The sequence below is a fragment of the Lathyrus oleraceus genome, chromosome 5 (genome assembly GCF_024323335.1).
Source record: "Lathyrus oleraceus cultivar Zhongwan6 chromosome 5, CAAS_Psat_ZW6_1.0, whole genome shotgun sequence".
Lineage (NCBI taxonomy): Eukaryota > Viridiplantae > Streptophyta > Magnoliopsida > Fabales > Fabaceae > Lathyrus > Lathyrus oleraceus.
Genome location: NC_066583.1, coordinates 393,589,620 through 393,605,600, shown reverse-complemented (window position 1 = coordinate 393,605,600; position 15,981 = coordinate 393,589,620). Strand labels below are relative to the sequence as shown.

General features: G+C 40.4%; 1 protein-coding gene across 1 annotated transcript; it reads left to right on the top strand.

The window, feature by feature from the left end:
• Window positions 1-3,925: 3,925 nt before the first annotated feature.
• Window positions 3,926-6,871, top strand: LOC127080953 (uncharacterized). The gene is made up of 5 exons (XM_051021236.1): window positions 3,926-4,045; window positions 4,907-5,221; window positions 5,393-6,133; window positions 6,235-6,712; window positions 6,810-6,871. Exons 1-5 carry the CDS (start codon window positions 3,926-3,928, stop codon window positions 6,869-6,871), a joined length of 1,716 nt encoding a protein of 571 aa, XP_050877193.1.
• The last annotated feature ends 9,110 nt before the right edge of the window (window positions 6,872-15,981 follow it).

Sequence of the window (15,981 nt, the reverse complement as noted above, 5' to 3'; positions counted from 1 at the left end):
GCAGATGTGGGTACCCTCTAGCTGCATGTACCAATCCAATGATGTTGCACTCAACGAATCTTGAAAGAAGTGCATAAGAAGTCGATCATCGTCAAAGTAGGCGACCATCTTATGATAATAGGCCGAAATGTGAGTTCTCGGATCACTAGCTCCTTTATATTTTTCAAAGTCAGGGACCTTGAATTTAGTGGGGATGACTACGCCAGGAACTAAACACATTTCGGTAGTATCGAGGTCTAAAATATTGGTACTTTCCATTTCTCCCAACTTCTCTTTGATGGCTTTAACTTTCTTCTCCACCTCGTTGGTAGGAGGACCAAAAGCTTTATACATGGAGGCAACCCTAGGGCTGTAGAAAGCGTCTTGGTGGTCGTCTATTTCAATAATAGGAGGGTTAAGAGTAGTCAGAGGGACACCGCCGAGTGCACCTATATGAACTGGAGGGTTGACTTGAGGAGGAGGCATTGGATTCTCTATGACAGGAGGATTAGGAGGGGGATTGGCAGCGTGAGCATGCTGATTCGTCTCCTCTTGCATTTTGGCCATGATTTCCTGACCTCTAGCGACTGCTTGTATTGTTTCCATCAACTTCCCCATTTGGGAGCTCACATGAGACACCTCTTAGATAAGGGTGGATTGACTTTGTTTTAGTTGATCCATGACTTCTTATAGATGTCGGCGCATGTTGTATTGGGAAGTCAGTTTGGAGGCGTTGTTTCTGATCAAGGAAAAAGGTGGACAAATGAGTTTTTGTTTTATGTTTTATTTTTAAAATGTAGATGATGCATGGATGCTATTTTTTTTGTTAATGAAAAGATATTTAATTATTCATGTTGTTTTATTGCAAGAAATACTTAACAATTTACGTTTACAATCAATAATAAAGGAAAGCACACAGAGTGAATCACAAAAGCTTCATTCATCCTTTTAAGGGAATCATACAAATTACAAATACACGGGAATTGCAAAATACAAGTAGTTGAAACAAATAAGCAAACTAAATGTTGACCCTAAAAGTCACACGTTGAGACTTGTGAAGACCCTCAATGTCGGTGATGAGCTCGGCCATCGTCTTCTTATAGAATTTCACGAAATGATAGACCTTTTCGGGGGTGTTTTCCGGGAACATGGTTAAATCAACTTCCTTCAACTTATCGGGGAAGTCTTGGAAAGCATAATTAGTTAGCACTGCCATGTTGGCATATTTATCCCTCCATTTGGTGTAAAGGGTTTGGAGATTACAAATGATTTCATCCCTTTGACCAATAGAAGCCTCATCTCCATGGCATCACTCCTCCCAATATCTTCACTCGTTTTGCAACTCTATGTATGCTTGATCATAGATTCCCATCTTCAGATTTTTGATTTGGTCGCAAGCTCGTCCAAGGTTGAACTGCTCGCGCAAAAGGCTTTGGTGAACCTTCTCCCTCTCTAGATGTTCCTTAGCCAAGAGATCCTTGCACTCCTTTAGAGTGGTCCTAAGCTCGAGGATTTGGGTTTCGTAATCCTCCCTTGCCTCTTTCTTCATAGCATTAGACCTCCCAACGGTGTTCTCAAGGTCCTAATAGTTCTGTAAGCTTGATCCAACCTTTCGGTGTGAGCGTCTAGCTCAGAATTGGCTCCTAGTAGAGCACCACTAACCCAAACTATTTGTCCTTCGGCTTCTCTAAGTCTCTTCTTGCTGACCGTGAACTTCTCACATACTTGCTTACCCTTATCTTCCAAGATATTGTTACGTTCCTTGGCAGGGTTGAGTTGGACTCACAATTTAGTGTTTTCCAACTCAAGCTCTTGTATTTTATTGGTAAGCTTGTCCATGTCTTCTTGCAATATGGGCTTGGGCTCGAGCACCAACAAAAATGAAGAAGGGTAAAAAAAGAAAGGCATCTTGAAACCCTGGACCTCTCTTTTACCCATACAAAGTAGGGTTCCTTGTCTAAGATATTCTTCTTGCCCCACTCTTGGTCAATACGGATTATGCTTGTCTAAACTCTCTGGGTCCACGGTATTGACGATGAAAGGTATGAGGTCTTGACTCTCGGGATGACTCAACATGGTGTATCCCAACTGCCTTATGAGTAAAGAGGGATTGTAGTTGATACAACCTTATGTTCCTCTCAAGGGGACATTCATGAATCCTCCGAATATTGCAATCACATCCTTTATTTCCCAATCTCTCTTATACCATAGAATTGAACTGGCGGAGAGAGATACAAATTTTAGGGGCCATGACAAGTTACTTTGAGCAAAGGGTCTACGTTGAGTCATGTGAGACCTCATCCATAAGTGTAGCAGGGGAGCACAACAAATGAAGGTCCCTCATTTCTTCTTATGCCTCGTATGGAAGGTATGGTAGAAGTCGGCAAGTAGAAATGGCATCAGGTTCTTGGTTAGAAAGACTTCCATCGCCAAATGATCCACGAATTTGTCTATGTTTAGGAATAGAATAATTCCATGAATTAGAAGTGCTAATGTTGTGTTACATAAGTCTGGCCTTTCTTCCATAATCACCTCCCAAGCATGGGCTTTGAGGAACCTAAGAGTTAAACCTTTAACGGTACCTTTAGATCCCCAATTGGCCATTAGTTTCTTGGCATTGATACCCAAGACAATAGAGAGTTTGGTCAAGAAAAATCCTTCTTCCAACTTCGGAAAGGGGTTGTATTCTTTTATCGGTCGGTTGAGAAGTCTCTCAATATCTTACAAAGTTGGGGAAATTTGAAAATCTGGGAAGGTGAAGCATCTCAGAGGGACGCTGTAATATTGGGCAAGTGTAGTGATTGCACCATATTCAACTTTTTCGGTTAGGAGATCTACAATGTTACCAAAGTTGCCTCTGAATTTGTTGTCCGTGAGGGATAATACTCTTGAGCAAAGGACCTTCAAAGTGTTGATGTCTAGACTCTTGAATCTGAAAGTGGAAGTGTTTCTCCTTGCTGAGGGATCCATGATTGTGTCGGTAAAAAGTCTTGTAATTCTGCGTTTGAACAAACAAAATTCTTAAGAGCCTTGCTTATTAATTTATGATGAACAAATGAATGTATGTATGGATGAACAATTTTTATTAGTTTCCACGGAACTGTAGGCATAAGTTCAAAGTCTGGGACCATCGTGACGAAGTGTGAGGTTTAATAATGACTACTTTTCAAACCAAGGTTCTCACTTTGTATGATATAGGCCTATTGAGAAATTGGGTGTAAGACACTGCCCCTAGAGTCATAGACTCCCTTGATTGTCCGACGCTTATGTCAATTTACTTTCCATGCGACAGCTCCATCAAGGAAATCTATTCTAAGTGAGATCTTCATATCGAGCCTCGCGAGGAAAGCTCCTTGGGGACTGATCGATCTCCAATTCTACTTGTTTTCTGACACTCATTCGACATAATTTCACGAAGTCGATAACACATTATTCTACCTGTTTTGTTATTCTGATAGGCAGATTAGATGTTTGCATTTTTATTTCAGTTTGATGATTATCTTTGGTTTGCGTCACTATAATCCATTTTATGTCTCCTTGTGGTAGTTTTACTGGTTTCAAGTGTAAGCAAGAATACTGAAGGACTCGCCAAGGGAATCGGACGTTCCGGGCTCGTTGGAAGAAGAAAATTTGACGATACATTAGCCCTGACACGACCACCCGTGTTGCCTAACACGGACCGTGTCAGGAGAAGAGGAGCCAGGGCCAAAAACAGGGAGCTGACACGGCCCGTGTCAGCCACTCTGAAAGGGGCATGTTGGACCATGGCAACCAGACAGCCAACACGGTTGGTCGTGTTGCCTGACACAGCCAGTGTTGGCTTGAACACCTCATTTTCTAGTTTTTGCTGTATTTTGGCATGGATGATCCCGGAGGGTATTTTGGACATTTGCTACATCAAATATTTGACCAGAGGAACTATTGAGGTGATTTTTGAATACGGATAATGGTAATTTTACACGAAGACAAATTTGAGACGATTAAGATTGAACGATCAAGAGCTGTGAAGAACGGAGGTCCTTCAAGAGCGGATGCGATTGAATATCAACGAGATTCCATTATTCTTGTAATATCTAAATTTTATATTATATCTTATTTGAATAATATGAGTGGCTTAAATCCCTCAATGTCAGGGGGGTGTCCCTGAATTGATCCTGTAATGACTCTGAATTGTTAATTTCCTTAATATATGATGTTTGTTTATCAATTTCACTGTGCAATGTTTGTAATGTTTTCTTTATAAGAAAAATAAGGATTGTTATATGGTTAACAATTTGCGGGATTACAATTGTTAAGGTTTTTGTACAGTGAAACTATAGTAGATATCACCTAGGGCTAGGGATACCCTAAAGTTACCGGTTTTATCTTGTTAATTTGTACGGTTTGGTTTCATTATAATTGCCTAAGGACTTAGAGATTAGAATGAATGACCAAAGGTTTCCCTCTGAGGTCTTGGGGGGAAATAATTTTAAGATCCGGAAATTGCATATTTTGAACTGTTTAAGGAGATATACATTCAAGGTCATTACATGAGATATTCATACACCATCCTTGGCATATTATTATAAATTGTGAAAAATATATTTATTCTGCTTTCTTTTCGCATTCCCTTATATAGTGACTTTTCACAAAACCCTAATTAATTATTTTGTTCAATTTAGTCATAATTTAAACATGTATTGTTGCGCAGTCTTCGAGATCGATCTTTTGGAAACATCCATATTATTACTACATTGGCAAAATAGTAAACTTGCTATTTTCCCGATCAAGTTTTTGGCGCCGATGCTGGGGACTGCCAAATATAAAGTTTAAATTATTTTAATTGAAATTTTGTTGCTCTGCAACTAAAATTTATTTTCCGTCATTTTAATCATTTATTTCGATTAATATCAACTAATTTGTGTCTGATATTTGTATGCGAGGTAAGGCCTCAGCTGATTTTCCTTTTGATGCAGAAATCGAAAGAACTTTGCGGACAAGACTCAGACAAGCTCGATTGGCAAGACTGGAATCAGATGAAGAACAACCTTCTATTCATTCAGGTTCAGATTCAGGTTTAGAGAGAGAGATCAAAACAATGGGGGAGAATCCACCGCCACCAGAAAGACTGTTGGGTGACTACGGAGGGGCAAATGCACCAACCGGCAGATTAACAATTGTCAACCAACCAGTGAACGTGGCTAATTTCCAGTTACATCCTAGTACTATTAATCAGCTTGAAAGGAAGCATTTCACTGGAAAGGTAAATGAAGATGCAAACAAGCATTTGCAGAGGTTTCTGACTATCAGCAACACTCTAAAAATTGATGGTCACACAGAAGAAGCTAAGAAGTTGAGAATGTTCTCATTCACCTTAGCGGAAGAAGCCGAAGAATGGTTTTATTCTCTACCTTCCGGTAGCATCACATTTTAGGAAGAGATGGAAAAAGCCTTCCTGAATGAGTATTTTCCAGCGTCAGTTTTTCTGCGGAAGAGGTATGAAATTCTGAATTTTAAGCAGAAAAACGGGGAAACTTTGGGAGGCGCCTACAAGAGATTCAAGAGAGTCCTAGTCGCCTGCCCAACTCATAATATGGATCCAACCAAACAGATGCAGATGTTTGTGAATGGTCTCAAAATAAAGACCAAACAATTTATACATATTGCAGCTGGTGGCTCTACTAATTTCTCAACATCCACTAGTATCAAGAAGATCATTGAAGCTATTGCTGCTAATGAACACTTGGAGTTGTACGGTAGATGTCAAAGTAAACCGGAATGGGTTATCCATTTAAAGTTGGAAACCAATAAAATCCGTATTGAAGATACTATAGCTGCTGAAATTGAGAAGAGGCTAAAGGCGATGAATATAGGTACCCAACAGGTGGCACAGGTCCTACTGGTTCCTACTGTCTGTTGTGAGATATGTAATGCTCCACACCAAACGGTGTATTGTTTTGCAACTCCTCAACAAGTTGAGGTAACCAAATTTTTTATGCAGAATAATCCCTATTCCAACACATACAATCCGGGTTGGAAGAATCATCCCAACTTCTCATGGAAAGACCAGAAAGGGAACACTCCTCAACACGGTCAATACCAAACTCAATATCAACAACAGAAGCAACAACAAGCCCCTAAGAAAGCTGATTGGGAGATTTCCATTGAAAGAATGGCAACTCATAATATTCAATTCCAAGAAGAAACCCGAAACAATCAAAATAACACCACAGCATCCATAAAAAATCTTGAAGTCCATATGGGGAAATAGCACAGCAATTAGCCTCGAGTTCTGAAGCACAAGGTGCTCTACCTAGTACAACTGTGACAAATCCTGGAGAGCATAATAATGTGAGCGTTGTGATAACAAGAAGTGGTAAATCTAATGAAGTAGTTGAGGAGATGGATGAAGAGGAAGATCGACTGATCAAAGTGGATCTTGAGATCAAAGAAAATGGAGTTGTGAGGGAAGAATTGGTGGCACCGAAACTAGTAATGAGAGAAATAGTCACTGAGCCTAAGTTGGTTGTTAAGCTTCCTTTTCCCACTAGAAACAAGAAAAAGGGGCAACATGAGAAAAAATTTGAGAAGTTCCTAGAGTTGTTCAAGAAGCTAGAGATTAATATTCCATTGTTGGAAGCACTTGAACAAATGCATACTTACGCCAAGTTCATGAAGGGCATCGTTTCTAAGAGGCGTGCCATCGACACCAACCCGATTATTCTAACCGAAACTTGTAGTGCTATTTTGCAAGGTATGAAGATCCCAATGAAGAAAAAAAGATCGAGGACCGGTCACTATTCCTTGTACCATTGGAGATAGGTCATTCAAAAAATATCTTATTGATCTAGGAGCAAGTGTGAATCTCATGTTGTTATCCATTTACAAGAATCTTGGTATAGGGGTTGTGTAAGATACCAAGATGACACTCCAATTCGCCGATCATTCGGTCAAGAAACCGTATAGTATCATTGAAGATGTTCTGGTAACAATTGACAAGTTTGTATTCCCGGTGGATTTTGTGATTCTAGAAATGCCTGAAGATGAAGAGATCCCTATCATCCTTAGGAGACCCTTTTTAAAGACGGGAAGATGCTTGATCAACATAGAAGAAGGGGCTATGATGCTGAAGGTTTATGATGAGGAATTAAAGATTGATGTTCGAAACACCATGAAGTACAAAGATGATATTTGTACCAGTCATACTATAAAGGTTTTGTATCAAGTGATGATGTATGATAGTCCTTTGAATGCACCACAGTTACCTTTGGAGAGAGTGTTGAGTTTGTCCATTTTTGGCAGTGATAAAGATGTGGACAACGGGGAATCCAAAGTGTTGGACTTTATGGACGCGCAACCCCCATGGAAAGGATCTCGACCACATTGGTGGAAAGATCTACGACTACCTCAAATTAGTGAGGAGGATAAAGATCCCAAGAAGGAATGAAGTTGAAATAACTTCCTGAGGATCTCAAATATGTCTTTCTCGATTCTGAAGGTAAATGCCTAAAAAAAGGGGGGACCACCGTAATAAGAAATGAAAAGAATGAGTTAATCCCTATAAGGACAATTACCGGTTGGCGCGTGTGTATTGACTACAAGAGGTTAAACCTAGCGACTAGGAAGGACCACTACCCGTTGCCATTCATTGACCAAATGTTGGAAAGGTTAGCAGGACATGATTACTATTGTTTTCTAGATGGATACTCCGGGTATAATTAAATTGCAGTTGCTCCGGAAGACCAAGAGAAGACAACATTCACATGCCCGTATGGCGTGTTTGCATATCGAAGAATGCCATTCAGGTTGTGTAATGCCCCAACCACCTTCCAACGCTGCATGACTTCCATATTTGCTGACATGCTTGAAAAGCATATGGAAGTCTTCATGGATGACTTCTCGGTCTTTGGACCCTCATTTGATAACTATTTAACTAACCTTTCTCTTGTTTTAGACAGGTGCCAGAAAACAAATTTAATTATGAACTGGGAGAAATGTCACTTCATGGTGCGAGAAGGGATAGTCTTGGGTCACAAAATTTCCTACAAAGGAATTGAAGTTGACAAAGCAAAGGTGAAAGTGATATCTAAACTCCCGCCTCCTGTTAATGAGAAGGGTATCAGGAGTTTCTTAGGACACGCGGGTTTTTACCGCAGGTTCATAAGAGATTTCTCAAAAATCACAAAATCGTTAACCACTATATTGGTTAAGGATAAGGCTTTTATGTTCGACAAAGAATGCACCACAACTTTTGAGACATTGAAGAACAAATTGATTTCAGCACCATTGTTATTTCCCCAGTTGGTCTCTTCCATTTGAGATCATGTGTGATGCTAGTGATATTGCTGTAGGGGCAGTTCTAGGACAATGAAGATAGAAATTGATGCATGTCATTTACTATGCTAATGATGTGCTAAACCCTACACAGATGAACTATGCAACTACTGAGAAAGAGTTATTGGTCGTGGTTTATGCATTTGACAAATTCAGGATATACTTGTTAGGTCGAAGGTTGTTGTTTATACTAACCATGCCGCTTTGAAATATTTGTTTGCTAAACACGATTCTAAGTCGAGGCTTCTCAGGTGGATCTTACTCCTCCAGGAATTTGATGTAGAGATTAGGGATAAAAGGGGGTGTGAAAACACAGTAGCGGATCATTTATCCCGAATGTCACCAGTTGAAGAAACAGAAGAGAAGAGACCGATAAAGGATGAGTTCGTTGATGAACACATCCTCGTTGTCATTGGTATCCCTTGGTTCGCAGACTATGCGAATTATTTGGTGGGGGGAGTAATCCCTAACAATTTTGATTCTAACAAGAAGAAAAAGTTTGTTTGTGATTGCAGGTTCTACTTGTGGGATGACCCATTCCTATACAAGAGAGGAGTGGATTGGTTGGTCAAAAGATGCGTCCCGAAGAGGAACAAAGGGATGTACTCATAGATTGTCATGACTCAGATTATGGAGGACACTTCGGTGGTGACAGAACAGTGGCTAAAGTCCTTTAGTCAGGTCTATATTGGCCCACACTGTTCAAATATGCCCAAGACATAGTCAAGGAGTGCGGCAGATGTCAAAGAATGGGAAATATTTCTAAGAGAAATCAAATGCCGCAAAATGCTATGCTGGAAGTTGAATTGTTTGATGTATGAGGAATATACTTCATGGGACCGTTTCCATCCTCATTTGGAAAGAATTATATCTTGGTAGCAGTCGACTACGTATCAAAGTGGGTGGAAGTGGTGGCATTGCCCACTGGTCGGTAAAATAGCAAGTGTACTATTTGCATCAATGCAGTAATAAAATGGGAATTCTCCCGAGTATCGATCTCGAGGACTGCGTAATAAGTACAAATATTTATAATATTTCCATTGAACAAAAGATCATAGGGGGTTTGTTGATTGTTTTCAAAAAGATAAGAACGAGAATAAATTATATAAAGTGTATAAAAAGCTGTTAAACGATCTGAGAAAGCATGCTAAGGCAAGATGTGTGAATTGCTTTGTACTACACTCCTTCCATATTATATAACATCTACGTTGTAATTATTCAAAACTGATTCTCAAGAATTGTTTTCTCTAATCCCTTAACCAAAAACCATTAGAAGACAATTTCAATCCTAATTCCTTAGTTATTCAAAATGATGTTACGAAATATGCAATTGATCAAGAATTAACGGCTACTACGGTTTGATCCTTACTCCTAAGTGATTAAACTAAAGTATTATTACACAACAAGCGATAAGGTAGTTTGTCCGACCTAAACCTTAACCAGAGATCAAAATTCAATTTTTCCGATAAAATAAATCATTAAGAACGTTGTATAATAATCTGAATTAAAAAAACGTCGATGATCATAAAAACATAGAAAAATTGTTCATACAGTAGCAATTCAGGGACACCCCCCTAGCATTGGGGGGGGGGGGGGGGGGTTAGCTTCTCATAATATTCAAAGATAGTAAATTACAAAATAGAGACATTACAATTTGTTGTTGATGAAGGTTGATCTTCAATCTCTTCTGATCTTGAAGATCACTTCTTCTCTAAACACCTTGAAAACTCGCTTCTCCTTTCTGTCTTTTTCTTGTACGATCAAAAAGTGTCCTCTCTCTTCACCAAAATGCAGACTAAATAGTTTCCAATCAACTAAAAACATCGTGAAATACCCAGACTACCCTCCGGACGTACACAGGGATCCAAACACTAAAAATCAGCAAATGAGGCGAATTGGCCAACACGGGCCGTGTCAAGTGACACGGGCGCCAGTGCTGGCTCTTTGTCAATCTCAAATCCTCAGCCCTTGCTGACATAGGCACCCGTGTCAGCCCCCTGGTTTCTGTATTCCACAATCTCTATTCTGCACATGCTGACATGGGCCGTGTCAGTTGACACGTGCACCCATGTCAGCCCCCTATTTTTGCCTTTTCTTGCTTTGCACGATGTCCTTGACTTCCATTCTTCCGGTACATATCTTTCGGGCTTATTGTTAGACCTGGAAACCAAACAGCACTACCACGGAAACGCATAAAATGCGACAAAAAGAGATGAACTCCTAATACAACATAAAACAAGAAGAAATTTATAAAATGCAATAAACTTAAGAAATCAACTAAAAGAAAGAACAAAGTGTTACCGATTCTTGAAGATTCATGTTGGATGTGACCTTTCTGAAGAATAATATTTTTTCAAGATTTGGAGTGCAGAGAGCACTTATCAGTGATGAAGGTACTCATATTTTAAACAAACTAATGGAGAATCTAATGAAGAAATATAATGTTAAACACAAGATCGTCACTCCGTATCACCCACAAACGAGTGGCCAGGTCGAAGTGTCCAACAGGCAAATAAAGCAAATACTGGAAAAGGCTGTATGCACATCTCGAAAAGACTGGGCAGTGAAGTTAGAAGATGCACTATGGGCATACAGAAAGGCATTCAAAATGCCCATATGTATGTCTCCCTATCAGTTAGTTTACGGTAACTCTTGTCACTTGCCACTAGAGTTGGAGCACAAAGCGTTTTGGGCATCCAAATTCCTAAATTATGATCTTGCCAAAGCTGGTGAATCCTAAATTCTTCAGCTCCACGAGTTAGAAGAGTTTAGGAATCAAGCCTATGAGAATTCCAAACTCTATAAAAAGAAGACAAAAAATGGCACGAACAGAAGCGACAGAGAAAAGAGTTTGTCGAGGGACAACCTATGCTTTTGTTTAATTTCAGGCTAAAACTCTTTCTTGCGGATGTTGGTAAAATGACTCCTCAGTGCTCGGTGCACCCTCCATATGTTCGCATGTAGGCAAAGAATCAAGAAAATCTTCGTCCCCCTCATCCAGGTCGGGACATTCATAAAGCCAGTTGGTTTTGTTAGTAATACTGATGAAATCATAAGCGGGTAAAGCAAGAACATGGGCTTTTTGGCAGATAAGTGAATAGTAATCTTGTTTTACCTCAATCATGCCTTGTTGAATCAACGTGGCCATGTCCAGTTTAGTTTTACCTGGCACCTGTGGAGAGTCAGCAAGCGCAGCACCAAATCCAAAATGGTCGGCAATCTGTGTGATCATTCCGCCAACTGAAATGTCGCCTTAAGTAGCGCGACCAACTCTACCTAGGTAGTCAGCTGCTACATTGATAGGAGTTTGTGCTGCCATACTATACCGAAAGAACAACTCCCTTTGGGTGGCAACACCGGTGCTATCACCGCGACCAAACATGGTGTACGTCAAAGCCTTTTGCGCGTACCTGAAACAAAGGTTATGGATACCCGATGCTTTTGCCCCTTTGGAGACATATTTAGTGTTACCTGTTATAGCGGTCCAAAATTCTGCCGGAACAAAAGTATCGGGCACCGTTCCAGGGCCTACGATTGGGAGTTTTAGGATACTCCCTAACTCATCCACAGACAATTCCATATCAGTATTAAATAAGCAAAAATGCAAAGTACCGTAGTACTCATTCTCCGTTCCATTCCACCGATTTTTCAGCTTAAATTCAATGGTACTCAAGAATTCAAGAGTAATGGGTGCAAAAGTTGGCGCTTCTAACTGCATGAATTCCAACATACCTAAGGTGTGGAACATTTGGTGAACTTCAGCTTGCAATCCCAATTCCTGCAAAGTGTCATTACACATGTATCTGGTGGGGGTTAATTTTCTTTTAAGATGAACCATATACCTCTTTTGGTGCTCCAAGTTTTCAAACATAATGTCGTGCTTATTCAGAGTCCTTCTCGCCCTTTGACGTGGCCGGGATGATTCCGCCATATTTTTGCTTTTGTCTACTCAGCGAGACATGTTCTTACCTGCACACAACAAAAAGAAACTTGAAATTTAAAAGAGAGATTAGGCAAAAAGATTACCGTAGGGAGGTAGAGGATGGAAAATGGAAGAACTTTTGTGAAGACGGATGGAGATTTGATGGAGTTATGAGGTGAAAGGATGGAGCTTTATGTGAAGAAAAATGGAGCTTTTTAGGTATTTTTGAGAGAAAGAGAGATGAAGGTCAGAGAATAGGTAAGAGAAGAGGTTTATGAGGAGTGAATGAGTGATAAAATGGATTTAGTGGTGGAAATTCGGTGGTGGGCCCAATGCCAAACGGTCAAAAAAATTGAAAATTTTCCCAACACGCTTGCTGACACTGCCGTGTCAGCTGACATGGGCGACCGTGTCAGCGCTAAGGACCTCCATGACACGGGTTGTGTCCTTCCTACTTCTAACTTATTCACGCAGGGGCTGACACGGGCCATGTCACCTGACACGGGAACCCGTGTCAGGCCCCTGGAAACACCCTTCTCTAATCACCTGCTGACACGGGGCGTGTCAGTTGAAACGGGCACCCGTGTCAGCTAAAACGGGCACCCGTGTCAGTTGAAACGGGCACCCGTGTCAGGCCCCTGGTTTCTCTTTTTTCTTTCATTGTTTTCTCGAGATTCTGTCGGGCTTCTGCTTCCGATATTTCTAGAGACTTTTGGCGCACTAACTTTTGGCTCCTCTAGCAAACATTGTTCAAACCTACAAGTCAATAACACACAACAAAACAAAGAAAACAATTAGACACAAAAGCGTGGGTTGCCTCCCACGTAGCGTTTCGTTTAACGTCGCTTGGCTCGACGGTTGTTCATCTTATCAGACAAGATGAACAACATCAATTTGACCAACTTCTTGCTCCACATTGTAAGGTTTCAACCTTTGGCCATTCACTTTAAAAATGTCCCCATTGGATGGATTTTTTATTTCAATTGCTCCATGGGGATATACCTTGTATTCCATAAACGGTCCTGACCATTTCGATCTCAGTTTTCCCGAGAACAACTTCATCCTTGAATTAAACAATAGCACCGTTTGGCCTTCCCAAAATTCCTTCCTTTGGATCCTTCTATCATGCCATTTCTTTGTTTGATCTTTGTAGATTTTGGCATTTTCATATGCTCGGTTCCTAAATTCTTCTAACTCATGGAGTTGAAGGATTCAGGATTCTCCCGCTTTCGAAAGATCCAAGTTAAGGAATTTTGAAGCCCACAAAGCTTTGTGTTCAAGTTCTAAGGGTAAGTGACATGCCTTACCGTATACCAATTGATAAGGGGATATACCAATCAGTGTTTTGAATGCAGTTCAGTATGCCCAAAGCACATCATCAAGCTTACTTGCCCAATCTTTGCGAGATGAGTTAACCGTCTTCTCCAGAATTTGTTTCGGCTGTCTATTCGACACTTCAACTTGACCACTTGTTTGCGGATGGTATGGAGTGGCTATACGATGTTTTACATTATATTTCAAGAGTAGCTTCTCCATTAGGTGATTTAAGAAATGAGTTCCTTCATCACTTAGTAGAGCTCTTGGCACTCCAAACCTGACAAATATATTTTCCTTTAGAAACTTGACTACCACTTTTGCATCATTCGTTGGTAGAGAAACTTCTTCTACCCACTTGGATACATAATCCACCGCCACCAAAATATAATTCTTTCCAAATGAAGGTGGAAATGGTCCCATAAAGTCGATACCCTAAACATCGAAGAGTTCAACTTCCAACATGGGGTTTTGCGGCATCTGATTTCTTTTCGAGATGTTTCCCATCCTTTGACACTTATCGCACTCTTTGGTTACTTGCTGAGCATCTTTGAAAAGTGTAGGCCAATATAAGCCTGACTGGAGGACTTTGGTTGCGGTTTTATCACCACTAAAGTGTCCAACATAGTCAGAGTCATGGAATGCTTTCAGGACATCTCTCTGTTCTTCTTCGGGAACACATCTTTTGACCAATCTGTCTACTCATTTCTTGTACAAGAATGGGTCATCCCACAAGTAAAACCTGCAATCATGCATAAACATTTTCTTTTTGTGAGAGTCAAATTCGCTAGGGATCACCCCGCCAACTAGATAGTTTGCATAGTCTGCGAACGATGGCATTCCAATAACATCAAGGATGTGTTCGTCAGCAAACTCATCCTTTATTGGACGCTTTTCCTCATTCTCCTCTATAGGGGACATCCGAGAGAGGTGATCTGCCACAATATTTTCACACCCTCTTTTGTCACGAATTTCCACATCAAACTCTTGGAGGAGTAGTATTCATCTCAACAGTCTTGGCTTAGAGTCCTGCTTAGCAAATAAATACTTCAAAGCAGCATGGTCAGTATAAATAATGACTCTAGAACCCAACAAATATTTCCTGAATTTATCGAAGGCATAAACCACCACTAGCAACTTCTTTTCGGTAGTCGCATAGTTCATCTATGCAGGGTTCAAAACATGACTAGCATAATATATGACATGCAACAGTTTATCTCTAAGTTGCCCAAGAACTGCTCCAACTGCAACGTCACTCGCATCAAACATGATCTCAAAAGGTAGAGACCAATCTGGGGCAATGACAATTGGTGCTGTCACCAATTTATTTTGTATAGTTTCAAATGCAACGACACACTCTTTATAAAAATTAAAAGCCTTGTCCTTAACCAACAGGGTAGTTAAAGGTTTAGATATCTTAGAAAAGTCTCTAATGAACCTGCGGTAGAAACCCGCATGCCCTAAGAAACTTCTTATACCTTTTTCGTTCATTGGAGGGGCTAGCTTTTCTATTACCTCGATCTTGGCTTGGTCCACTTCTATTCCTTTGTGAGAAATTTTATGACCCAAGACTATGCCTTCTCGCACCATGAAGTGGCACTTCTCCCAGTTGAGAATCAAGTTGGTCTGTTGGCATCTTTCTAACACAAGGGAAAGGTTAGTTAAACAATTATCAAAAGAGAAACCAAATACCGAGAAGTCATCCATGAAGACCTCCATATGCTTTTCGAGCATGTCCGCAAAAATGGAAGTCATGCATCTTTGAAATGTGGCTGGTGCATTACATAACCCGAATGGCATTCTTCTGTAAGCAAAAATACCATAGGGGCAAGTAAAAGCTGTCTTCTCTTGATCTTTTGGTGCAACCGCTATCTGATTATATCCAGAGTATCCATCAAGGAAACAATAGTACTCATGACCAGCCAACCTTTCCAACATCTGATTGATGAATGGTAAAGGAAAGTGATCCTTTCTTGTCGCCAAATTCAACCTCCTGTAATCGATGCAAACACGCCACCCCGTGACCGTCCTTGTAGGGAGTAACTCATTTTTTCATTCTTTATCACGGTAGTTCCTCCTTTCTTTGGAACCACATGACCAAGACTCACCCAAGAGCTATCGGATATGGGATAAATTAACCCAACATCTAATAGTTTAACAACCTTTTTCCTAACCACTTCCTTCATTACGGGATTTAGTCTTCTTTGGGGTTGCACCACTGGTTTGTGACCATCCTCCATGAGAATTTTATGCATACATACCGTAGGGATAATCCCCTTCAATTCTTCTATCTCCCATCCCATTTCACTTTTGTGCTTCTTCAGAACCTTGACGAGCTTGTCTTCTTGGGAAACCTCTAGATTAGAGCTTATAATAGTCGGGCATCTCCTTTCAGAATCTAGAAAAACATACTTGAGATTTTCAGGAAATTGTTTCAGCTCAGCCACTTTCTT

What these genes read in the sequence shown, in the direction of transcription:
- LOC127080953 (XM_051021236.1), top strand. Translation starts at nt 3,926, where the DNA reads ATGGTAATTTTACACGAAGACAAATTTGAGACGATTAAGATTGAACGA. An exon ending in AGATTTCCATTGAAAGAATG is followed by an intron (nt 6,134 to 6,234) that starts GCAACTCATAAT and finishes GAAATAGCACAG; the next exon opens with CAATTAGCCTCGAGTTCTGA. An exon ending in TTGTAGTGCTATTTTGCAAG is followed by an intron (nt 6,713 to 6,809) that starts GTATGAAGATCC and finishes TTATTGATCTAG; the next exon opens with GAGCAAGTGTGAATCTCATG.